Below are 27,746 nucleotides of genomic sequence, written 5' to 3'. Positions count from 1 at the left end.
CCCGGGGAGGAGGGACACCCTAATCTAATCTAACATACTCACCCTCAGACGTCGGACCCCCTCGGCGGACTCAACACGGGAACCGTGGGACTGCCAGAATTCCACTGCAGAAGCAGAGCTGGGGACTGGGTGGCTGCCAGGTACCTGAGTACGCGCCCGCAGGGGGGCAACTAAGGTGGAACACGATGGAGCCACCCCTGCCGCAGGCCGGAACCTACATAGAAGAAAAAATGATTGAAGAAAAAAGAAAATAAAGTAGCAGGATGACCTGCACAAAAAGCAGGTCAGGTCTGCCTCCTATGGACACTAGAACAAGACTGATTAGCCTAGTGCCTGTGGAGAGGGTATAGTCCAACGGGGAGGAGCCAACACTTTTTATGTCTAGTGTCGCCTCCTAGTGGTAGTTTGACATATATCCATGGTGCCGTGTCCCCCAAATGCCATGCACGAGAAATTTTCTGTACTCAGATAGCCAGTACTGTGTTATCTGTGTTGTTACATAGGGCTGCAGGTGATATCTACTACATTATCTATACTCAGAGAGTTATCACTATGTAAGGGGGCCCATTGAGACTTTATCGCCCAAGGGCCCACAAGGACGGATCCAGCATTTTTCCCCATAGGAATGTTAATACATTCCTATTGGGAAAAATGCCGGGATCTGTCCTAATGTGTGGGATCTGTTCCTCCGGCCTGCGCATGCGCAGACCGGAAAAAATTTGAAAATAAATACAAGACTGATCCATTCTTGCAATGCATTTGTGAGACAGATCCGCATCTGGATCAGTCTCACAAATGCTTTCAGTCACATAAAAATCAGCGGATCAGGTGGGGAGTTCAGATGATGGAACTGCCTGCCGGATCACACTGCCGCAAGTGTGAAAGTAGCCTAGGTGGCTGTTTCTTTGCCAAAATGCCATTAACCACTTCAGCCCCGCTAGCTGAAACCCCCTTCATGACCAGAGCACTTTTTACACTTCAGCACTACACTCCTTTCACCGTTTATCGCTCGGTCATGCAACTTACCACCCAAATGAATTTTACCTCCTTTTCTTCTCACTAATAGAGCTTTCATTTGGTGGTATTTTATTGCTGCTGACATTTTTACTTTTTTTGTTATTAATCAAAATGTAACGATTTTTTTGCAAAAAAAATGACATTTTTCACTTTCAGCTGTAAAATTTTGCAACAAAAACGACATCCATATATAAATTTTTTCGCCAAATTAATTGTTCTACGTGTCTTTGATGAAAAAAAAATGTTTCGGCAAAAAAAAAAAATGGTTTGGGTAAAAGTTATAGCGTTTACAAACTATGGTACAAAAATGTGAATTTCCGCTTTTTGAAACAGCTCTGACTTTCTGAGCACCTGTCATGATTCCTGAGGTTCTACAATGCCCAGACAGTAGAAAAACCCCACAAATGACCCCATTTCGGAAAGTAGACACCCTAAGGTATTCGCTGATGGGCATAGTGAGTTCATAGAACTTTTTATTTTTTGTCACAAGTTAGCGGAAAATGATGATGATTTTTTATTTTATTTTTTTTTCTTACAAAGTCTCATATTCCACTAACTTGCGACAAAAAATAAAAAATTCTAGGAACTCGCCATGCCCCTCACAGAATACCTTGGGGTGTCTTCTTTCCAAAATGGGGTCACTTGTGGGGTAGTTATACTGCCCTGGCAATTTAGGGGCCCATATGTGTGAGAAGTACTTTGCAATCAAAATCTGTAAAAAATGACTGGTGAAATCCGAAAGGTGCACTTTGGAATATGTGCCCCTTTGCCCACCTTGGCATCAAAAAAGTGTCACACATCTGGTATCGCCGTACTCAGGAGAAGTTGGGGAATGTGTTTTGGGGTGTCATTTTACATATACCCATGCTGGGTGAGAGAAATATCTTGGCAAAAGACAACTTTTCACATTTCTTTTATACAAAGTTGGCATTTGACCAAGATATTTCTCTCACCCAGTATGGGTATATGTAAAATGACACCCCAAAACACATTCCCCAACTTCTCCTGAGTACGGCGATACCACATGTGTCACACTTTTTTGCAGCCTAGATGCGCAAAGGTGCCCAAATTCCTTTTAGGAGGGCATTTTTAGACATTTGGATCCCAGACTTCTTCTCACGCTTTAGGGCCCCTAAAAAGCCAGGGCAGTATAAATACCCCACTTTGGAAAGAAGACACCCCAAGGTATTCAATGAGGGGCCTGGCGAGTTCCTAGATTTTTCATTTTTTTTGCATAAGTTAGCGGATATTGATTTTTTTTTGTTTTTTTCTCACAAAGTCTCACTTTCCGCTAACTTAGGACAAAAATTTCAATCTTTCATGGACTCAATATGCCCCTCAGCGAATACCTTGGGGTGTCTTCTTTCCGAAATGGGGTCACATGTGGGGTATTTATACTGCCCTGGCTTTTTAGGGGCCCTAAAGCGTGAGAAGAAGTCTGGAATATAAATGTCTAAAAATGTTTACGCATTTGGATTCCGTGAGGGGTATGGCGAGTTCATGTGAGATTTTATTTTTTGACACAAGTTAGTGGAATATGAGACTTTGTAAGAAAAAACAAAAAAAATATATATATATTTCCGCTAACTTGAGCCAAAAAAATGTCTGAATGGAGCCTTACAGGGGGGGTGATCAATGACAGGGGGGTGATCAATGACAGGGGGGTGATCACCCATATAGACTCCCTGATCACCCCCCTGTCATTGATCACCCCCCTGGTAAGGCTCCATTCAGACGTCTGTATGATTTTTACGGATCCATGGATACATGGATCGGATCCGCAAAACACATGCGGACGTCTGAATGGAGCCTTACAGGGGGGTGATCAATGACCGGGGGTGATCAGGGAGTGTATATGGGTGATCACCCCCTGTCATTGATCACCCCCCTGGTAAGGCTCCATTCAGACGTCCGCATGATTTTTACGGATCCATGGATACATGGATCGGATCCGCAAAACACATGCGGACGTCTGAATGGAGCCTTACAGGGGGGTGATCAATGACAGGGGGTGATCAGGGAGTGTATATGGGATGATCACTCCCCTGTAAGGCTCCATTCAGATGTCCGCATGTGTTTTGCGGATCCGATCCATGGATCCGTAAAAATCATGCGGACGTCTGAATGGAGCCTTACAGGGGGGTGATCAATGACAGGGGGTGATCAGGGAATCTATATGGGTGATCACCCGCCTGTCATTGATCACCCCCCTGTAAGGCTCCATTCAGACGTCCGCATGTGTTTTGCGGATCCGTTCCATGTATCCATGGATCCGTAAAAATCATACGGATGTCTGAATGGAGCCTTGCAGGGGGGTGATCAATGACAGGGGGGGGTGATCAATGACAGGGGGTGATCAGAGAATCTATATGGGTGATCACCCCCCTGTCATTGATCACCCCCCTGTAAGGCTCCATTCAGACGTCCGTATGTGTTTTGCGGATCCGATCCATGTATCTGTGGATCCGTAAAAATCATACGGACGTCTGAACGGAGCCTGACAGGGGGGTGATCAATGACGGGGGGGGGGGGGGTGATCAGGGAGTTTATATGGGGTGATCAGGGGTTTATAAGGGGTTAATAAGTGACGGGGGGGGGGGGGTGTAGTGTAGTGTTTGGTGCGACTTCACTGACCTACCTGTGTCCTCTGGTGGTCGATCCTAGCAAAAGGGATCACCAGAGGACCAGGTAGTAGGTATATTAGACGCTGTTATCAAAACAGCGTCTAATATACCTTTAGGGGTTAAAAAAAATCACATCTCCAGCCTGCCAGCGAGCGATCGCCGCTGGCAGGCTGGAGATCCACTCGCTTACCTTCTGTTCCTGTGAGCGCGCGTTCACAGGAAATCTCGGGTATCGCGAGATGACGCGCCGATGCGTCCAGGAGGAACAAATCAACCACCTCCCGGACGCATCGGCGCGTTAGGCGGTCGGGAGGTGGTTAACCATTACCACACAACACTATTAAATAATGCAGCTGCGCCTGCCAGGCTTGAGCAGGTATATGTGTGAATAGGGAAGATGCTGAGATCCGGAGGTACTATCTCAGTATCTTCCCTAATCCATATTCACACATATACCTGCTCAAGCCTGGCAGGCGCAGCTGCATTATTTAAAGGGGGGGGGGGGGGGGCATAAAATGTTTTTGCTATGGGGCCCAGTCATTTCTAGCTACGCCCCTGCATGGGGATATGCCTGATCAGTTCTTTTCCAGTATAGAGCCCCTGTGACGGAACTCTATGCCGGAAAAGAAAAATGCTAGTGTGAAAGTACCCTAAAATATTAAGTTTAAATCCCCCCTTTCCCAATTTTACATAGAAAATACATAAACAATAAATAAACCTATTACTTAGCACTGCGTCCGAAAATTCCAAACTATTACATTTTAAAAAAATCTCTCTTATGCGGTGAGCGCCGTAACAGAAATAAATAAAAAACATGCGATTCACCATTTTTTAGTCACCTTGTCACCCCAAAAAATAGGATAGGACTGTTCTATTATGGGCCGAACGTTTCATAAAATGGAAAATGCACGCGGCTTTTATTTTTTATTTTTGTGTGTGGTATTTGAGTATCGCAATACTTTTTTATGGTGATGAAAGCGAATCAAAATTTTGGTATCGAAACAACCCTACGCCGATCTGATCGTACATACTGAATATGTGTTATACTGATGAAGAAAATTGTAAAACACTTCAAACAATACACTGAAAAATGGATGCAGGTTATTGATACTACTGATATAGGTAGCAGCTGACAGGATTGGACAGGAGTATTTTTAATTTAAAAAAGGGGTGGAAAAGAAATTATGTTTATAATATATTATAATAAAGGTCATCTTTCAATTAATAGTGAGAGTTTGAAAAAAGGACAAATGTGAATTGACTTCTGCAATAATTTATCCCATCACTCTCTAGGGATCATATAATATTGTGTGTCAAACATACTAATGGCCTATCCCCAAGACAGACTCATAAGTGGTCATTTATTATACTGAAAAACACCTACATTAGGCATATTTCAGGCACAGATGCCTATCAGAGACTTCTCCCCTCTGACGCCAGGTCTAAAACTGTGGGCGCGGAAGGGGACGGAATGGCAGGCCCATCTCATTCGTAATTTTCTACGCCTGTTTGAGGGCTCTTTCACACTTGCGCTTTTCTTTTCCGGGCATAGAGTTCCGTCGTTGGGGCTCTATGCCGGAAAAATCCCTGATCAGGATTATCCCTATGCATTCTGAATGGAGAGAAATCCGTTCAGGATGCATCAGGATGTCTTCAGTTCAGGACCGGAACGTTTTTTGGCCGGAGAAAATACCGCAGCATGCTGCACTTTTTGCTCCGGTCAAAAATCATGAACACTTGACGCATCGACGGATCCGGAATAATAGCCCATTGAAATGTATTATTCCGTTCTCACATCTTCAGTTGCTACGACGCAACGACGGATCCGGAAGTTGCGTCTGCGCCAGGAAGTAGGAAGGGCTTGGCTGGCGCGAAAAGAGACTGATCCGGAAATCCTGAAGCCAACATCAACGTTTTTTTTCCGGATCCGTCGTACGGATCCGGCCCCATACCGGATCCGGAAAAAAAACATGTTGATGTTGGCTTTAGGATTTCCGGATCAGTATCTTACCAAAAAAGCTGGAAAGACACATCCGGAAAGAAAAAAGTATGCGTTCTTACACGTTTTTCCGGATCCGGCGTGTAATTCCGGCAAATGGAGTACACGACGGATCCGGACAACGCAAGTGTGAAAGAGCCCTAAGACAGTCCAAATGTAAGACAGCTAGGATGCTGGCTCACATTTAGAATTGGCGCTGGATGTGCTGAAGTTATGGAGAGGCCTGCACCTCTTTGTAACTTTGGCGGATCTTCCGCCAGCTATGGGGCTTTATTAAGAATGTGCCCCATAATGTATAAGTTCTGAAAAACCTCCAGGAGTATGGGCTACCAATGTGTTGCCATGGCAGTTGGAGACTTAAATGGGCAAAGATAATGATAACTTACCCTCAAAATTGATCATCATCACATCATCGGGGGTCCAAGTTCCAACACCCCCGCCAATCAGCTGTTTCAGTTAGCCACAGCGCTCACTGGAGCTCTAGTGAGAGATGCAGGCTCCCGGCAGCTATCCCACAACAGCACCTTACATAATATAGTGGCAGTGCTTGATATTGCAGCTCAGCCCCATTGACTTGAATGGGGCTGGGCTGCAACTAGGCCATGTGATCCATGTACAGTTATGTCACTGGCCTAAGAAGAGGCTGCGGCGTTCACTGGGCTCCAGCCTCTTCAAACAGCTGATTGGCAGGGTCCTGGGTGTCGTACCCTGCAGATCTGATACTGAAGACCTATCCTTAGGATAAGTCATAAATATTTTCACAGAAAACGGTTTGCGGACCCATTCAAATCAACGGGACCGCTAAAAAACACGGAGGCACACAAGATTGTCGCCCGCGTCCGTTTTTTTCCTATCATTTGCATGGCAAACCTGTCTTAGATTTTTTTTTTACTTTCCTTTATGTCCTCCATGCTGGCCATGGCTGTGTGCCTATGAGGCCATGACAAATCTTGAAAAATACTCTATGAGCTGAAACACTGTTCATATAAAGGTGAATAAAGAATTACATTTGCTTCACTAAAACCACATTTAGAGTGTTGCCATACAAAGTTAAATATAATATCCACCATGTGTACCATACCAGACTGTCCATAGTAGCGGATGTTCTGGAACTCTGCGTAGAATACAGCTTTTTCCAGCATGCCGAGCAATATCACAGCACCAACCCAGAACTGGATTCTCAACAAGTCCCTCCAATAACATGCAGACCAGGCCAGCCACAAGACGCCAAAAAGGACGTACACAATGCACATCACCATGAAGAACTGAAAGATATTTAAAATAGTGTAAAGTTTAATGGACACCATTGAATAACGTTGTGCTTTTTCACATAAACAGTTCCAAAATTCTCTGATGATTCATTTCTTAATACATCTTTGAGGGAGCCAGTGCTTCCATTTTATTATAGCAGAGCTCCAACTAGAGTGTTCTGCTTCACTCAATAAGACTTACGCTAGTTTTTTTCCACGTTTAGCCATGGTGATTTTTTTTTTTTTTAGTATATACATCCAAAAACTAACTATACTGTACTGTGTGCATCTGTATTTATAGGCTTTTGGGAAAGATGAATTCTAAGGTGTGCTTTTGGCAGTTTTATTTCGCCTTACTTTTAACAATTAAAAGTATAGCCTTCTACACTATTCATAAAAATAAATAAAAAGTCTTGTATGTGTGCATACATACATTTTTTTTTTATTAAAATGGAAGTCAACAGCAAAATTATGCATATATATATATATATATATATATATATATATATATATTTGAACAGTACATGTTTCATGGACCTCCAGGATGTGTGGCAGTCATATTCTTAAGGACGGTGATCAGTAGCCAAACGCAATCTGCAACAGATGGGATACCAGGAATGTCATGCTAGGGGAGGTAAACTGTCAGAACAGCATGCACAACGGCACCCATTTATGTGGGCGTCATGGTAGAATGTCTTGGATGTGTAACTGTTGTCATTTTGGGGAACACTGGTATAGTATAATTTTAGCAATTATCAAAAGGTCACAAGTTTCTCTCCATATTTATGCAAAATTCTTAACCAGATAAGTATGGATAGAGACTTGTCACATTTGATGACTAGAATAACAAAAATTGCCCTGTATGTCGGCATATATTAAAATGAGAAAATAAATATGTTCTTTTTAAGTATATGCTCAGATGATCTAGCAAATTCAGTTCCAATAAACCAACATAAGTACTAACATACTTTAAACTATACTCACAATCATGCGTGGATAGTCAGCAGGCGATAAGTATTCATAAGGTCCTTTCACTTCAATTCTCACTGCAAGAAACAAAGCACATAGCATCAGTACAAGTGTGTAAAAGCTATCGTATTTTTAGTGCTTTCAGAAGCACTTTTTCCCCCAAAAGTGTGTGTGTGTGTGGGGGGGGGAGACGGACGGACGTTACTGCTGGTTATAGGGCAAATACTAATGAGCGCTTCCATTATGGTATTTGTACAGTAGGACAAGGGAGTGTTGAATACAACGCTTTCTGTGCTGGCTTCGCACTGGCTCCCCAGTCTTCGGCCTCATGCACACGACCGTTGTTTTATTCCGTGTCCATTGTTCAGTTTTTCGCGATCTTCTGCGGACCCATTGACCGTTGAAAACTCGGCTAATGCACCGTTTGTCATCCTCGTCCGTGATCCGTGGTTCTAGTCCGTCAAAAAAATATAACCTGTCCTATTATTTTCACAGAAAACGGTTCGCGGACCCATTCAAATCAATGGGACCGCTAAAAAACACGGAGGCACACAAGATTGTCGCCCGCGTCCGTTTTTTTTCCTATCATTTGCATGGCAAACCTGTCTTAGATTTTTTTTTTACTTTCCTTTATGTCTGGTGATCCTCCAAAAATAAAGGAAGACACACAAACAAAAACTGAAACGGATCACTGGACAACGGAACCCCATTTTGTGGAACGGAACACAACAACGGTGTGACAAACTCCCCTCTTTTGAGGTTGCCACGAGTGCTTGGTGAGGACTACTTGCCAGCCTCTTACCATGTGATTACGGTCCCATGTTGTATGCACCGGTTTTATGCAATAGCGGCATAGTTATATCAGTTCATGTATTTTGCTGTCTTTTGCTACCATGTGGCTAATGGAGTCTGGCCTCTGTCCTTGGGAGATAAGTGGATCACTTCGCAATTGTCTCCAGGACAGAACCGGTTTTGGACAGAAAAGCCACGAGTACAGCCAGGCCAAAGAGACTTGTACTAACTTTTGAATTCCTGGTCTAATTTGTGCGATTTTGGGATGTGTTAAATGTCTATGTGCATTGTAAAGGGTGGGACATTGTATATTTGAGTAAGTGATGTCTGTCACTTACTCAAATATACAATATTAGCGATTTCCCTTTGTCCTGAGAGATAATTGAATTACACCTCGGTTGTCTCCAGATCAGAGGACATTGTGTATTGTCCTGCCTGGGATAATGATGTTAACCATTGTACCATAATTATATCACAGGCAGACGGGAGGATGTTATGTGTTATTGGTTAATGTATGTTTGTTGTGGGTGTCTCCCTTGCATGGGAGAAGGGGATAAAAGAAATTGTATTTTTGAATGTGGTGCCTTCCAGTAAAGTATTTCTAGCATTCAGCTTGGGCTCATGTATAGACTTATTTGGAGATACCAGCGATAGTGATTTATTGCTCTGTGGATTACTTGGCGGTGCTATTTCAAGGGAAGAAGGGAATACTAGACTGTGACACGGATGGTACCGTCACAAGCAGTCGTGTGCATGAGGCCTTCATCTGCAGGCGCCACACGCTGTGCTGTGTTCTAACGTAGGTGCATTTTGTGACTTCAATGTGCATGACGTTGGATCACAGAACAGCATGAAGAGCAATGGATCTCAGGAGTGGCAGCAGTGTCCAGAACAGGAGAGGTGAGTTCATAATTATTATTTTTTTTGTCTGATCGGAGGTCTGATTGGGGGTCTGAGCTAGGGTCTCATTAACATTGGGGGTCTGATGTGCGGTCTGATTGGGAGTCTTATTATTGGAGGACTGATCTGAGGTCTTACTAGGGTCTAATTAACATTGGAGGTCCCAACAAAGGTTCATGGGACTGTTGCAGCCAATTATGGTCACTGCTACAGCCAGTAATTATCTGCAAGTATTAAATGCCCCTGTGCCAACACCTGTGAGATTTTTTTGCTTTGAAAACCCTACAGTGCATGTGCAGTGAAGCATTGAAGCCGGGGGCTATAGAGCACTATACAGTGGGCATGCTCCAAAAGTCAACTGAGCCTGAGGGGGATATTGTGAGAAAAGTAGATGAGGTTCCCTGGCTTAGAGAAAGTCAATCAAGGAGGGGGAGGGGGCAGTGGGGAAATCTTGACTCCCAGGAGGTTTGCACCAACCTCCTTGTTATCAACAAGCTAAAATCAGCAAAACACAAAAAAAGGCATTTTCTGCAGAAATATACAAGTTAGGCCTGTATTACACTGGCAGAGGGTCAGCCAAATCATTGCTAACAAGCGTTCGAAAAATCTGTGTTCGAAGATCTAAGTGTAAAAAAGAGCAAACGCTCGTTTAGCAGACAATCTCATCTTTTATGCAGGCACAAAAATCATTGTTTTCTTGCAGCAGATTGTGCTGTCTAATCATTATACTGTATGGAGATAAGCGATGACATACTGTGGAGATCACTGCAATTGCATGCAGCAGTCTCCTTCACTGACGAACTATATGATTAATTTGCCAGTTTTGAATCTGGTGATGTTAATTTTTTACTGATATCGCCATATCGATTTTTTCAAAATAGTGCCCGCAAATGCACTGATTGTTTTTTCCTTCTCCTCTAGCTTCGCTTGGAGTGGCGGTTTTCAGGAGAAATTAATCTTCACAGGAGGACAACGTTTCAGCTTGCTGTGCTGCTGCTCACATCCATTCTGCGGGATAAGGGGCTGCTGCAGGACAGTGATCATCCGTATTTTCTGCAGTTCATGGACTGCAAAATTCAAACAGGTTGTGTGAATGCACCCTAATAGTGCGCTTCCACTTTCTTGGTACCTAAAGGACTTTGCAAATGTGAAGTAGTGGATGAAAACATTTCCAGCAAAATCTGTGCTCCACAACAGCTTACATGCACATTTATGACATTTCTGTACCCAGTAGTATGCATCTATCAATTCAAGAAGTGTTGCAAAAGTCTTAAATGGCACTGTAACATCATATCTGTGGAAAATTAACAATTTTCACTATGCACGGCCTACTGCACATTGATTATTTATTATACGGAAAGGGATTTAAACTTTTACATTTTTTATATATTTAACCGTTTTACTTTTTTTTGTAATGATTTTGAAGCTCATATGTGAGCCTATACATTTTTTTAATTTTTTTTTTATTTTATACAATTAGGGATTTTTAAAATGAGTTTGTGACTGTCAGTTGCTAATTTTTTATGTTGGTCTGCCATCTGGTGGTCAAAATAAGAAATTTAGCATGAATATTATAAGCCTCGTCAGCGAGGCTTATAGTATTCAGAGCAACTACTGACAGCCCCATTGGCCACAGGGGGTCGCGCTTCCGGGTTATTGTGCATTTAGATGCCGTGATCTCACTTGCTCACGGCATCTAAAACTTTTAATTACTGCGATTGGCATTATTGTCGGTCACGGTAATTAGCCGCAGGTCACAGAGACCTGCCAGCCATGACGCCTGCTTCACGTGCGAGCGGGCGCCATGTTTACACATCGTGAAAGGCTATGTACACCTTTGGGAGCATTTTTTATGATTGCATTTTAAATTTTTGCCGAAAAATAATTTTTTTAATTACTTTATTAAAAATATTGAGCCATTGTGTCAGAGGGTTAAATGTTTCTTTCACTTTGTGCCAGTCATCTAAGAAACCTTACCTCTAAATTACTAAGAGGTCATAAACACTTTTTTAAGCCACTTTCTTATCAGTAAGATAAGAACTGAGCTATAATGAGTGTTTATAGTGTCAGAAAGCAGCGATAAGGAGCCTCAGTTTAGCTGCCTGACAGAAGAGAGAGAAAGTTCAGAAACTATTAGGCTACTTTCACACTAGCGTTCGATCGGATCCGTTCTGAACGGATCCGCTCATATTAATGCAGACGGTGGCTCCGTTCAGAACGGATCCGTCTGCATTATAACTTAGAAAAATTTTCTAAGTGTGAAAGTAGCCTGAGCGGATCCTTTCAGACTTTACATTGAAAGTCAATGGGGGACGGATCCGCTTGAAGATTGAGCCATATGGTGTCATCTTCAAGCGGATCCGTCCCCATTGACTTACATTGTAAGTCGGAACGGATCCGCTCGCCTCCAGGCTGAGCACTGGCAGGCGGATGCATTCTCAGTGGATCCGCCTCCACTGAGAATGCATTAGGGCCAGACGGCTGCGTTCAGGGCCGCTTGTGAGCGGACACCTGAACGCAGGTGTGAAAGTAGCCTTAGAGAGCAGCACTGTACAGAGAAAAGGGTTCAGGATTTTTAATAAAAGATCAATTAAAAAAAAAATATTTTAGCTCAAAATGAGTACAATACAATATTTTAAAAAATGCCCCAAAAGGTGTACATAGCCTTTAACTCAACACATTTGAATTCAGACAAGCTGCTGAGCTCTATGGTATGCCCAGGCAAAAGATTAGGGTCATAGGTAGAGTGTTAATAAAACAAGGATGCAAAGCAGAATAATAAGAGTGCTTGCTTTCACACTGGGACACGTTAGGCACTGAAATGGCATATCTATGTAAAAATAGCAATTTCCACTTTGCACCAAATGCTGTGAATGAATTTTTGCAAAATACTTGGTGTGTTAAAATGCTCACTATACCCCTTGGTAAATTCTGTGAGGTGTGGTTTCTAAAATGGGGTCCCTTTTTGCGATTTTCTTTTTTTTAATTCTACTTCAGTGCCTCTGCAGTTGTCGTCCAATGCTGCATAAATCACCAAACTAGGATTAAAATGCAAATGGAGCTCTTTCGACCTCTACGGTGTGCCCAAACAGCAGTTTACAGCCACATCCTGCATTCAGGAGAAAATGTTTAACAAATTGTGGGGTCTTTTTAATCCTGTTACATCTTGTGAAAATTAAGAAATCTGCTAAAACAACACGTTACAGCAAAAACAAACAGAATTTTTGTTTTTCACAGCCAAATGAAACACAGGGAGTCAACACATTAACTACACCCCTAAAATTCCTTGAAGGGTAGTTTACAAAATAGGGCAACTTTTTGGGGATTTCCACTGTATCTCAGGGTCTCTTTAAATATAAAGCACCCAAAAAACATTCCAGCAAAATCTGCCCTTCAAAATCCATATGGTGCTCTTCACTTCTGAGCCCTGAGTCCATGCAGCAATTTACCCCACATATGGGGTGCTTCAGTAAACTACAGAATTAGGATTCATAAATATTGGAGGTTTTATTTGTCGTTAGCCCTAGCTGTGTTACAGGAAAAAAAAAAAAATGTGCAAAAAAATAAATAAATGTAAATATGAAATTTTGAAATGTAATTTCGATTTCATAGAAACATTTACATTTACCCTAAATGGTTTAACCTAAAGTTTTGAATAAAGACCCTGTAATTTATACATTTATATATTAGCTTTTTTTGTAGCCCTGTGAAAAGCTGTTGGTACAGTAGGGAAGGGTTAAGCAGTGACTGAGAGCTATCTCTGTATGCACACAATCCTATCAATTACTGATGACACGTCCTCTCTGTACAGATTTTTTTCACAGGGCTGCAAAAATGCAGAGAAAAATGTATAAATTACAGGTTTTACAGATTTTCTCACCCCATAAAACTACATATCAATCTGCTCATCTCCTCCTGCTCCATAACATTATACTTTCAGTTTGCATTTTGTGGTCACAGGTCCTCTATAAAGCGGTTATCCCGATTAGAACAAGTTATCACTTATGCACTAGACTCCCACTGATCATAAAAATGTGGTATCAAGCGCCTGTTTGAATGGAGTACCAGTTCAAGCATGCACACTACCATTCCATTCATCTATATTAGACTACTACACATAGTTCATAGCCCCTATAGTAAGGGGAGAGGGGAAAAAAAATAAAATAAAATAAATATTATATATATGAACGTGTCAGTCGTAAACCTGTGTGTAGTCTGCGAGCTTCTATTGGCTGATAAGGGACATATGACCGTGTGTACGGAAGTTGGGATATGAAGAGAAAGACTTGCAGGCTTGTATTAGCTAATGCAGGTAATTTTTGGGGAATATCTCAGGAACAGTACGTCCTAGAGAGCAGAGACCTGGTCTAAAACCTTCCCGGACATCTGATGTACCTGTGCTCCAAATTTGGTGAAGATCGCTCCTTTAACCTCTCACGGACACAGGGCGTACCTGTACGCCCTGCTGTCCGAGTCCTTAAGTAGGTACTCTGTGACAATGCCGAGGGGGGTCCTGTGCAGCAAACCGCAGGTCCCCACCCACATTATTTTTTTTACTGCGTGCGCTGATTGTGACCGACACTCTTAGCGTCTGGCCACTGTTAGAGCATCCCCCACCCCACCGCTGATCATAGAGTTTGAATCGTTTCTTTCTTTAAAAAATTTTGAGGCTTTTGTTTATTTTTTTCTGTTAGGTTTAGGGTGGGTTAGGGCAGTGAACGTGAACACCCGTCCACCACACACACACACCCCTATGGCCCGCCAGATGTTCTCGGCCGAGGCGGCATACGCCTGTTTGCCTCTGAGAGCCCCAGTGAGGACGAGGATGACCTCTGTGTGTGCACTCTTGGTTCCTAATAAATAGTCACACCGGACATGCTGCTGTGAACCTTTTTGCTATCTACCACTGTGCCTGGGACTGCTGTGGATCTGTGGTCCTATCGTGGTTGGTGTATTCCGGATTGGTCAGGAGGTCCATTTGTGCTGCTCTGCATTTCTCTTTTATCGCTCACTTTCCTCTGGTCATCCGCGTCCTCCTCCTCATCTAGTGATGATGATGATGACGATGAGCCCACAGAGCGGCGGAGCCAGGGGACCCCTATGCCAGGGACCCTGTGGCCCAAACTAGTATGAGCTGCCCTGGGGCTCGTACTAGTTTTCCAGCCCCCCATATAAGTCCACCTGAGCCCCCTACCGGTAAACTTGTCTGGTGTACCCAAGAGGATTTTGAGTCTGTGATTCCTGACTTTGTTGGCAAACCAGGAATCCAGATTCCCACAGTTGGCTTCACTGAATATGACTATTTGAGTCATTTTTTCAGTGGCCACATTGTGAATCTGCTGGTGGAGCAAAGGAACTTGTTTGCCCAACAGTTCATTGCTCAACACCCAGGCTCCTTTTTGGCTAGGTCTGGTGGATGGACTCCGGTCAGTGCAGCCGAGATGAGGACATTTTGGGGCCTCGTGCTGCACATGGGCCTAGTCAAAAAACCCAGTGTCAGGCAGTACTGGAGTGGGGACGTCCTTTTCCAGACAGACCCCACTCTACTGTATGGCCATAACACATTTCCGTTTTGAGGCCATTCGGAAATGCCTGCGTTATGCAGATAATGCAGCATGCCCCCCCTCCCGAGGTGATCCTGCCTATGACCGCCTGTACAAAATCAGGACGGTCATCGATCACTTCGGGGCCAAATTTTGGGAGGCCAATGTACCTGGAAGGGAGGTCGTTGTTAATGAGTCTCTCATTGCTTTCAAGGGGAGACTCATTTTCCGCCAGTATGTTCCCTCTAAGCTGGGTGTTAGCGGGAAACGTGGGAGTGACCTTATGCACCCACTGCTAGATAAGGGTTACCACCTGTACGTGGATAACTTTTATACTAGTATCCCCCTTGTACCAGTCCCTCGCCGCCAGATCCACGTCCGCTTGTGGGACTGTGCGGAAAAATCAACGCGGCCTCCCCACCCACACCCGCCAGGTACCTATCCCCAGGGGTGAGACCCGTGCCCTTACCAGTGGAAACCTGTTGCTGGTCAGATATAAGGACAAGAGGGATGTCCTTGTACTGTCCATAATTCACGGTAACGGCATCACCCCTGTCCCTGTGCGAGGTACTGCGGCAAGGGTCCTCAAGCCAGATTGTATTATGGACTACAATCGGTATATGGGAGAGGTTGAGCTCTCTGATCAAGTCCTCAAACCATTTAACGCCATGCGCAAAACCCGGGCATGGTACAAAAAAGTTGTGGTCTACTTGGTACAGGTTGCCTTGTACAACTCTTTGGTGCTGTCCCAGAGCGCTTGCAACACAGGGAAATTCCTGCAGTTCTATGAGGTAGTCCTCAAGGCCCTGATCTTTTCTGACCGGGAAAGAGCAGTCCGGAGTACCTCGGGAACTAGAGGCGCCCGGAATCGTCCCTGGCCAACACTTTCCAGGTATGGTCCCCCATACTGGAAATAAGGTCATAAAAAAAATTGCAGAGTGTGACACAGGAGGGGGATACGGAAGGACACCACCACTCAGTGTGACAAGTTCCCCGATCATCCGGGCCTCTGCATTGACAGAGGTTTCAGGGAGTAACACACTTCCATGGAGTACAAAACTTATAATACCCATCCACAATTTTTATTCTATTTGGCCACAGACAATCACCCAGAAAAAAAAAAAAAAAAAAAAAAAAAAAAACACTATGGCTCTCAGACTTTGGAGAATTATTTTTTTTCTAAAAATTATATTTTGTAAAACTAAAATAAATAAGTATACATATTATGTATCGCTGTGTCCATTAGAACCTGAACTATAAAAATAACACATGACCTAACCCCTCAGATGAACAAAAGAAAAACAGTGTAAAAAATTGCTTTTTTGTGTCACCTTACATCACAAAAAGTATAATAGCAAGCGATCAAAAAGTCATATATTCCTCAAAAAAGTGCCAATAAAACAGTCCTATCATCCCTCACAAAATGAGCTCCTACCTAAGACTATGGAGATAAAATTATGAGCCTTGTAAAGTCCTCAAAAAATAAAATGGCATTCCCAAAATGATCCAAACATGAAGATCTCATCTCAGAATGGCCTGGATAAGTAAAAGCGGTTTAAAGTTATTTAGACATAAAGTTACACTGGTCAGATTTCCAAAAAATGGCCTGGTCCTTAAGGTGAAAATGAGCTTGGTCCTTAAGGGGTTAACATTGACCACCCCTTTAACAGTGAACTTCACAATGCCCCTCCGTTTAATAGTGGTCCATGCCCCCCATTCATGTAGCTGTGTTGTCATACGTCATATGACAGAATATTTAGCAAACTGCTAAAACCTGTGATCAGTTGTTATAGCAACCTGGAGTAGGACCTGCAAGCTTCTATTGGCTGATAAAGGACATGTGACCGTGTGTATGGCAGTCGGGATATGAGTAAAAGACTTGCAGGCTTCTATTGGCTAATGCAGGTAATTGTTTGGGAATATCTCAGGAACGGTAAGTCCTAGAGAGCAGAGAGCTAAAACCTTCCCGGACACCTGATGTACCTGTGTGCCAAATTTGGTGAAGATCGGTACAGTAGTTTGGTCACGAGTAAAGGACAGATAGATGTCGGGTTAGAGAAACAAATTTTTATAATATAAGAAGATAAATATATATATATATATATATATATATATATATATATATATATATATATATATATACACATACACACACACACACACACACACATACATGTGGCTATAGAAAGTCTACACACCCCTGTTAAAATGTCAGGTTTCTGTGATGTAAAAAAAATGAGACAAAAAAAATCATTTCAGAACTTTTTCCACCTTTAATGTGACCTATAAACTGCAACACTCAATTGAAAAACAAACTGAAATAGTTTTAGGTGGAGGGAAGAAAACTAAATAAACTAAAATAATGTGGTTGCATATAATTGGGAATGTAGCTGTGTTCAGAATTAAGCAATCACATTCAAAATTATGTTAAATAGGAGACAGCATACAACTGTCATCATTTAAAGTGCCTCTGATTAACCCCAAATAAAGTTCAGTTGCTTTAGTTGGTCTTTCCTGAAATTTTATTAGTCGCATCCCACAGCAAAAGCCATGGTCCAGAGACAAAGCATCAGAGGGATCTCATTGTTAAAAAGGTATCAGTCAGGGGAAGGGTACAAAAGAAATTCCAAGGCAGTAGATAAACCATGGAACACAGTGAAGACAGTCATCATCAAGTGGAGAAAATATGACACAACAGTAACATTACCAAGAACTGGTCCCCCCCCCAAAATTGATGAAAAGACGAGAAGAAAACTGGTATGGGAGGCTACCAAGAGGAATATCTGGCAAATAATGGCTGTGTGGTACATATGACAACAATCGCTCGTATTCTTCATATGTCTGGGCTATGGGGTAGAGTGGCAAAACGAAAGCCTATTCTTACGAAGAAAAACGTTCAAGTCAGGCTACATTTTGCAAAAACACATCTGAAGTTTCCTAAAAACACTTTACCGAAGCGAAACACACACAAAATGATTTAAGGTTTAGAATTCTGGAACAAATATCCCCCTCAAGATGAGGTGGTGATCGAACGAAACTACTAAAGAGACGTGAGCTCTATTGGATTTATACTCTTGGTACTTTGAAGCCACAGGGCCTAAATGTGGAATTCGGGGTTGTCTAATTGCCAGTCATGCTTGTCCTCTTTTGCTCTGATTGTGTATATGAAAAACAACATGTGCTATATATTAACTGGCTTCCCTCTTCTTTTTTCCCTATATAGGATAATATCATGAATATATACCATGAATGGTCATGTATGGTGAAGACTGGAGGAACTGTGCCGGCAATCCCTCTTTATATAATTCTTTCACTATATTATGTTGAGCAGGTCCAGTGACAGCTCCTTTCTGCATTTGATGCGACTCCAGCCCCCTTTGGGACTTGGGTGGCATCTTGGCAGACGTGTCGGTTGTCATGTTTATTATTTAGATATTATGATCACCGATGCAGTGAATCAGTGTTCTTCTCACCATTGTGATTGGTGGATCCACAATTGTGGACCCCATTCTTATTGTGGTGATGAGTGACACGAGCGGATATGCTGAGAGTTCTGGAGAGCAGGGTGGTGGCGGTGTGGCAGCCGTACCCCCCTGCTGGCACAGATGTCCCATTTGGTGACCGGCATTGACACACTGGTCCCCGTTGTATGGATCAGCTTCTTCTGCTACCTACTGCGGTGTTTTTGACACTTTATATGTGTCGTTTAATTCTGTATGGGCGGCAGTGCTGGCACGCGCATGCACCCTAATGCAATGTTTCCATAGCAGCCACCTTTGTTGTGGTCTTCAATGCTGCTCATCAGTACTGTGAGTCTCGCGATAGACAGAGCGGCACATGTGCCAACGCTCCTTCCGGACGCCAGCAGTTTCCACCATGTCTCCTCGGCCAACAGCGATTCATTCAAAGGTTTTTAATTCAATTTTCTAGTGATGTATCACGCTAATGCACCTGTTCACTTTTACACTGATTATCAATTATGTAAACTTAGATGATTTTTGCACTGTATGAATTATGTTATGGAACTTTTATGATCACACTCATGTTTTATTGGATTTAAATTACAAAGACAGATGAATTACACAAACAATGCGATTGTATTATTCATGCATTTGCACTTTATTGTATTATGAATCAATTTGTAAAGCTACTTTCACATTAGCGTTCGGGTGTCCGCTTGTGAGTTCCGTTTGAAGGGGCTCACAAGCGGTCCCGAACGCATCCGCCCAGCCCTATTGCATTCTGAGTGGACGCGGATCCGCTCAGAATGCATCAGTCTGGCAGCGTTCAGCCTCCACTCAGCAAGCGGACACCTGAACACTGCTTGTAGCGTTCGGGTGTCCGCCTGGCCGTGCGGAGGCAAGCGGATCCGTCTAGACTTACAATGTAAGTCAATGGGGACTGATCCGTTTGAAGATGACACAATCTTCAAACAGATCCGTCCCCCATTGACTTTCAATGTAAAAGTCTGGACGGATCCGTCTGAGGCTACTTTCACACTTAGAATTTTTTTTACAATATAATGCAGACGGATCCGTTCTGAACGGATCCACCGTCTGCATTATATGAGCGGATCAGTCTCAGACGGATGCGCGCTCTGAACGCAAGTGTGAAAGTAGCCTAACTTTGTTAATCACTGCCACTATTTCTGTATGTTACTTTGCACATATTACTCAGCTAGACAAAGGCTCCATAGAGAGAGCTGAAACGTTGCTGCTGGTTGGGTGAATAAACCGTCCACTTTTTTATCACAACCTGGAGTGCTAAAATTATTACTTTAGGTTATCCTGATTGTTCTGATTAATACAAGGGATTATTAACATGGAGGTCTGAATAGGGGCCTTATTAACATAGAAATGTAATCTGAGGTCTAATTAATGTGAGGTCTAATTAACATTGAGATCGGATATGAGGTCTGATTGTCTTATTAACATGGAGGTCTAAATAAAATGGGGGTCATATTAACAGGTTAGGCTGATCTGAGGTCTGATTAATATGGGGGTCTTAAAGAGTTAATAAAAGTTAAACCATGAGTAACCCAAAAGTGCCACTAATCATTCCCTGACTGTGATTTTCCGTTTTCAATTTCTAAACCCTGCTTTCCAAGTGCCCTAACTTTTTAATTATTCAGTTCTCATAGCCATGATGGATTCTGTTATGTGGAATATGTTAGTCTTGCATTAATATACTTAAATAAAATAATAGAAAATAAAAAATAAAAAGTCTGAAAAAAAACTTTTCACTCACCTGATTTTAGAGGTTAAAAATAAGAACAAAAAAAGTTTAATCAAACCTCAGCAAAGAGCCCCAATCAGACCCCCAATGTTAATAAGACTCCCAATTTTAAGACCTTCATTCAGATTTCAGTTCAGACCCCCAATGAGACCTCAAATCAGACCTCATATTAGACCCTAAAATAAAAATAAATAAAAAAACCTCACCTCAATATGGAAGCGCTCATAAGTATTCTCCCCACTTTGAGGGGTAATAATTGTGTCTTATAGGGCGAAAATTAAAGTTATTTTTATATTTACCAATCTCGTAATGTGTGTGAACATCCAAGTAAATTATTATATACTTGTACTCACTACACTCCCTTATGAAAATGTCCAACTATAATGAAAAATAAAACTTAACTTTTATTTTAATCGAAAAAAAAAAAAAAATAAAAAAAAATGCACAATAAATACAAAAATAGGAACAGTCTTACCGATATGATGATAAATCCATTGACACTTGAATCCTGGACTGGTTGGGGTGATGCTGATGACAGAGGAGGCAGGATGATGCAATATGTAAATCCTGTCCCCTATCTCGCCCTGTAGTACTTTTATATTTTAATAGTCAGGCATTTTCTGACATGGCAATACCAGTTATCTTTTTCTTTTCTGCTTATGTTTGTTTATTTGTAAAATGGGGCAAATTTTTACTTTTTATTGTAAATATGTTTAAAAAGTTTTTATTTATTTTTAAACCCCCTAGGGGACTTTAACATTAAAGGGTAACTGTCATTTTTTTTTTAATGTAATTGGATTGGTCTGACCAAGTTTACCTTAGTTCCCTAGTTAATAATTTTGCATAGGTATGGATTTACCTAGTAATTGCAGCATGTTCTTTCCTCCCACAAGCATTTCAGTGGTATGGCTAAAACAGAAGACAGAGGACGTAGTAGTGGGCAGTCCCAAACGCTGCGTGCCCACTCCCGTCGGACCAGGATCGTGCAGATACTGGTGATAAAATTTGCAATGGATTGTCACCACTGCAGAAACAACATAGAAACATAGAATGTGTCGGCAGATAAGAACCATTTGGCCCATCTACTCTGCCCAATATACTGAATACTATGAATAGCCCCTGGCCCTATCTTATATGAAGGACGGCCATATATGAAAATTGACAGTGACCAAGCAATTTTTTTTAAGGATAACTAAGAACCAAAACAGACCCGTCACTAAGAAGTTAATAGTACACATTAAGTAGTAGTAACTTTGGATGATGACTTTAACCTTCTGTTTCATAGCTGTAAGAGTCTATTTACTTTTGTATCTACAGCGAATATAAAAAGGCACTCTTACTGGTCAAAGGCAAGTCAGTGGAACTAGCAGATACAGTGGAAACTTCAGGCACTTCGTTCTTTGTGTTGGGAACACTGTCCTGTGTTAAAGGTGCTGAAAAATTCACTTGTATAATAAAGAGGTATGGCCCATCTTGCCATGTCTTCACTGCTGCATTTGGTACCTAAATTAAGAAAAATGGAATCGGTCTAAAAACATTCCAGATAAAAATGGACAGTCATATCAACATAAGCCAGAAAAAGAAAATTACACTGCATAGCTGATAGCATACACCTAAAGCAGACCACCATCTTAAATGTTTTTATCGGTAAATAATTCTGGAGCATCATTTGCCACAGCTCTGCAATGTGATGTTCCTCTGTAATTCCTCCAAAATATTTATGACTAAACCGATAACATGGTGTTACCTTACTCTTGTAAAAGGAGAGTCCCTACACAGTATAGCACAGTCAATGCAGTGTGGACAATGTCAGGGGTAGTGACACCTAGCTCTTTATTGTGACATTTCTAAAAGGAGTAACACAGAAATGGGATAAAATACATTTCTTTGAAAAGTTGCTCCAGAATTGTTATTTCACAATAAACATGTTAAAACAGCTTTTTAGAGCAACATCACATGTGGGCTGAAGTAAAACTCAGGTCTTTGACACTCTATTTACTTTGCTCAAACTGATATCAGCTTATCTATTTTCATTAGAGTAATAAACTGAGATTAGTTTATCCTAAAAGTTCGACCACAAAGGTCTTCACACATACAAACACCTACACATCTATTCTAAATCTATAAGCATTCATATGGAGTTGGCCACCCCCTTTGCAGCTTCCCCCTGAAAAGGCTTTCTAAAATATTTTGGAATGCATCTGTGGAAATGTTTGTCCATTCATCCAAAAGGGAATTTGGGCCTTTCCCAAATTGTTCCCATAAAGTTGGAAGCATGCAATTGTCCAAAATGGTCTTGTGAAGCTGAAGCATTATTACTTCCCTTCACTGAAACTCAGGGGCCTAGACCAGTGGTCAGCAACCTGCGGCTCTAGAGCCACATGCGGCTCTTTAGCCCCCTGATATTGGCTCTTCCAGGTGCGGGCTCACATGTACAGTGCGATAGCATTTTCGTTGCCCGTAGCAAAAATAGGTAGGAGGGTGAAGACCAGGAAGCGGTGAAGGCTCTGTACTCACCGCTTCCTGGTCCTCGGTTGTAGGCTGTGCAGGGCTGCGCACAGTGTGAGGCGCTCTGTGATGTCACTCTGTGCACGCCAGTTCACAGCACAGCCGACAGCAGGAGGAACACAGAGCGCGGGTAGTGAGGAGCAGCGGCATCCAGGAGCCGGAGAGGTAAGTGCTTTTTTTATTTTATGAAACTTGGGGCTGATCTGAGGCAATGAGGTGATGAGAATCATAATGGGGGATATGAGGGGCATCATGGATGATGAGAGGCATCATGGATGATAATGGTGATGATGAGAGGCATCATGGTTGATAATGGGGATGATGAGAGGCATGGGGCTCTTATATGAGGTCTGATTGAGGGGGTCATTTACTTTGGGGTCTGAGCTGACATCTCATCTCAGGGAGGTCTTATTAACATTGAGGTTCTGCTTAAATGCTTGAGGCATAAGGTCACTGACTTTTTGAATGTTCGTATTGCGCTTCAAACAATACCTTCATGGGAATAGGGGTTCTAAGTTGGTCTCAAACCTTATTAAGAACCAAAGAAATAAATCCTTTATTCAAGCCATCAAATCAGCCTCAGGCCCCCGACTTATTAATACTCCAGCGATAGCTCAGGAGTTTTGCTCCTTTTATTCAAATCTGTATAACCTCCCAATACCCCTCACCAGCCAGCAAATCGAGACACGCACGTCGGAGTTCCTTAGCTCTATTAACATCCCAAGAATTTCTGAGGTCGATATACATCAGCTGCTTCAACCGTTTACAACGGAAGAGGTAGAAAAGGTTCTAATGTCTATCCCTTCAGGCAGGAGTCCCGGACCTGACTGTTTTCCAAGCTCATATTACAAAAAGTATAAAGATATTTTAGTCCCACATTTTGTCACGGCATGCAATCTCCTCCTTGCAGGTGGCTCTCTGACCCCACAAGCCTAGGAAGCGCACATAACGATTATCCATAAAGAAGGGAAGGATAAGGAAGCATGTGGAAGTTACAGGCCGATTTCACTGCTGAACACCGATTTGAAGTGGTACTGCTTAAAAGCAGGATGTCAGGGTTGCTCCCTGGGCTTGTGGGTGAAGAACAGGTAGAGAGGGTAGGCATAATATCAGTAGAGTCATACATGCGATCACCCACGCCATCAAATCTAAGTCCCCTCTTGTACTCCTGGGCACAGATGCGGAATAGGCGTTCGATAGGGTTAGCTGGGCCTATATGGAGAAAGTACTACGAGCCTTTGGCTTCCCTGAAGGCCTCATCAGAGCTATCTATACTCTATACTCTGCACCATCTGCGAGAGTACTAGTCAATGGCACCCTATCGAACGCCTTCCAAATTAGAAACGGTACTCGTCAAGGATGCCCAATATCCACCACCTTGTTTGTACTCACCCTAGAGACGCTTCTTCTTAAGTTCCGCCAATCCCCCACGATCAAAGGAGTGAAACTAGGCAGATTTACTTTTGGGGTTATCTCAAATAAACGCCCTTGGCGTTTCCCTCCCAGCTGTCCTGCGTACTAAGGTCAAAGCCCTCACACCATTCAAGTGGCCTACACAAGCAATAAAATATTTGGGGGTGACGATCCCGATGGACCCCAAGTTGTTGTTTAGTCTTAATTTCCCCCCGCTACTCTCCAAAGTCACCTCTATTCTCTCTAAGAGCAGCTCTCCTTTCCTAACCTATTGACCTACAAAAGGCCACCTGTCAACTAGACAGCTGCAAATACCACTTGTATAACATCTAAGGTAAACCAAAACGAACAAGTGGAGGATGGTATAAAAGGTATAAATTTATTAATAAAATACAAAAGATGGAGCTACTACAGGATTGCAAGAGTACGGAGAAGCGCAGGGTCACAGACACCACAACACACCTGAGTGTCAATAAATATGACACACGGACAGGTACAATAAATAATTGCTGATATATGTTCAAAAATAACCTGGATGGTCAAATGTGATATATCCACACAATTCCTGTAGATGAATCATGCAGATGACCATACTGGGTACAGGGAGAAGCACAGTAAATCTACACATAGTACTGGAACCTTAATACAGACCATGGGAGCAATAATGCTCAAGTGAGGATGACAATAGAAACAATAAATGCCATGGATATGTGAAGAGACTCACTATGAATGCGTGCAGGGGTCCCTAGCAACAATGTGAAGAAGGAAATACCGGCTTAGAACGTACCTGAAGACATGGTAGTGAGTGGGCGTGAGGACCCTGGGCGCACAACCTCGACGCGCGTTTCGCCCTACGGCTTCGTCAGGAGGTACTGAATGATGTATGGACAGGGTATATATAAGGGGAAGTGGGTGGGTGGAAGGAAATTACCTCTATATGGTACACCTGTGGTCCACATGTCCGGGCGCGGAAAGCTCCATGATGCTAGACGCCATCTCTCGGCGCATCCACGTCATCGCGCGAGCGCGAAAATATGACGTAACGGAGCGCGTCCAGATGGCGCCGTGCAGCGCATGCGCAGTCCGCGGCCCTGTGGAACGCAGGTGACCCGCAACCGGTAGTGCGTGGGTAAGAAACCAGGAAGTGTCACAGTCATATAAATGACTGTGACGGAATGCCGGAGAGAACACTGGACGCATCCATATTGAGTCCCACACAGTTTAACTGAGCCCAAAAATCGACACATGACATCATATGCAAGTGATAAATACAATATAGTGCATCGGATCAGCCGTATGTGTGTGGGGGCGGGGCAGAGCACACATATATCGAACATATATCAGCAATTATTTATTGTACCTGTCCGTGTGTCATATTTATTGACACTCAGGTGTGTTGTGGTGTCTGTGACCCTGCGCTCCTTTCCTAACCTGGCTAGGCAGGCAAAATGTCCTCACCACCTACATCCTGCCGCTGATAATGTACACCTTGAGAGCCCTACCCATATCGGTACCTGTTAGTTTCATTAATAAACTACAATCCATCATGAGCAGTTATTTGTGGGATAAGAAGCGCACTAGAATGTCCTTTCGCCCTCTTTCACGCTATTAGTTTGGAAAGGTGGCTTAAACTGGCCAGACAAGAGACATTCTGTATGCATGTAGATTTAGAATTGGCCCTGTTGGGTAAGGAATTGTTCCATAGGTTATGGACACCTGAGAGGACAGGAGAAGGGACCAAAATAGATAGCGTACTCACCAGAGGAATGCTGCATATTTGCCATAAGTCTTTGGTCTTAACATCTGCTCAGGACAAGCTTTCTCCCTTAGCTCCTATCTCAGTTATCCCCACACTACTGTTCCCACAAATTAAATCTCCATCAGACATTTGGCTATCAATGTCACATCACAGATTAGGAGATTTGAAAGGGTTACAGATCACTTCCGACTTCTATACTGCCCTCTCGGGTGTACCTGCCCTTGGTAAAGATTTCATTCAAAGAAATGACTTTGAGAATGCTTGTAGGCAGTTTATGATTTCCAAATTTACCCCTCTCCCTGATCCATCATGGTTGGAGAATTATGTTCTGCTGCCGAATTTACCTCATAATTGCACCACCCTCATTTATAGGCAGATTCTAAGTGAGAGCTATTCTAGCGTACCGCCCTGGGTTGCTGAGTGGGGAAAAGAACTCCACCTTGAATTTAGTGACACTGACAGTAAATGGATTCAGAAATCTTTGCACGGCTTTTCCAAGTGCATAAAAATTCAAGAAAACTCTGTTAAGACAGCGTTGCGTTGGTACAGAACCCCCGAGTTCCTTTTTTTCAAATTTCAAAAGAGATTTCAAACATTGAGGTTCTGATTAGTGGTCTGACCTGAGGTGTAATGAAAAATATTTTTTTCCATATTGTCCTCCTCTAAAACCTATGTGCGTCTTATAGGGTAAAACGTTGTGGAGTGAAAGAAGATGTAGTGTCGAGGATTGAGAAAGGTATGTTCAGATGGTTAGGAATACCTTATGAAGTAACTAACAATGTACCTTCCTATATATTTGAAGTTTAAAAAATTTGGCTCTCAAAAAAATAAAAATCGCTGTTTTGTCAATATTTGGCTCATTTTACTAATAAGGTTGCCCACCACTGGCCTAGACCAATCCCTGAAAAACAACCCCCATGGTATTACTTGTCATCCACCACACTTTACAATTTTGTGGAAGAGGGACAATGCAATGGGGCTGTTTTTCAGGGATTGGATTAGGCCAAATTTTGCAATGCAGTCAGCCAAGTAACAGTCTCCAAACCCCAGACTGCCAGATATAGAAGCTCCAGTCTAGCGGTGACATTCTATACCCCACTCGATCCGACACGTGGAATTGTGTTTGCCGATTTAAGACTTGCCTACAGCACAGTTTTTGTGTTGATGTTAATGCCAGAGGAGGTTTGGAACTTTGTGGTTAATGAGTAAGCAGAGCATTGGCGACTTTTAGGCACTATGAGCCTTAGAACTCTGCAAATCACACTCAAACTTTGTGTGGCCTGCCCCTTCATGACTGGGTTGCTCTGGTGCCTAAATGTTTGCACTCTGCTCTAGTACCACTCACAGTTAAATTCTGATTCTGTGGGGGACAGTTGCTAAAACAGCTTTTTATGCCGGTCTTGGTTGTCCCCCCTGTGCTGATGTGGTATACGGCAAATTTATGATGAGGAGTGCATGTTGGCGTAAAACAACACCTGTGCAACAAAACATTGATGCACGGGCATTAAAATAGTTGTAAAAATGTCCTTTGTGACTATTTACACCAGATAAGCTTTAATAAATGATTCGCAGTGAGCTCTTTAAAACTACCCATTCTATTACAAATGTTTGTAAGGGTATGGCCAAATGGTCAGGTTTCTGCATGCCGTTTTGGAAGACAAAGGCAAGAATGGATCATAAAAGGAAAGAAAAACAGAATAGATACAACTTTTTTATTTTTGCCCTTAGGATACCGTA

The 27,746-nt window shown here is 42.6% G+C and overlaps 1 protein-coding gene across 2 annotated transcripts in view; it reads right to left on the bottom strand.

Annotated features, from left to right (window-relative positions):
- The window catches only part of TMEM87A (transmembrane protein 87A), a 260,059-nt gene that overhangs the window by 183,406 nt on the left and 48,907 nt on the right, over positions 1–27,746 (bottom strand). For both annotated transcript variants that reach the window (XM_044271690.1, XM_044271691.1), the window contains exons 7-9: positions 21,670–21,832; positions 7,875–7,936; positions 6,722–6,905 (exon numbers count right to left, since the gene is read on the bottom strand). In XM_044271690.1, the coding sequence (XP_044127625.1) occupies positions 6,722–6,905; positions 7,875–7,936; positions 21,670–21,832 (409 nt within the window). The remainder of the gene's footprint in view (positions 1–6,721; positions 6,906–7,874; positions 7,937–21,669; positions 21,833–27,746) is intronic.

This window comes from Bufo gargarizans, chromosome 11, assembly GCF_014858855.1.
Source record: "Bufo gargarizans isolate SCDJY-AF-19 chromosome 11, ASM1485885v1, whole genome shotgun sequence".
Classification (NCBI taxonomy): domain Eukaryota; kingdom Metazoa; phylum Chordata; class Amphibia; order Anura; family Bufonidae; genus Bufo; species Bufo gargarizans.
Note: the sequence above shows the minus strand (reverse complement) of the source record. Positions and strands in the feature narration are given on the sequence as shown.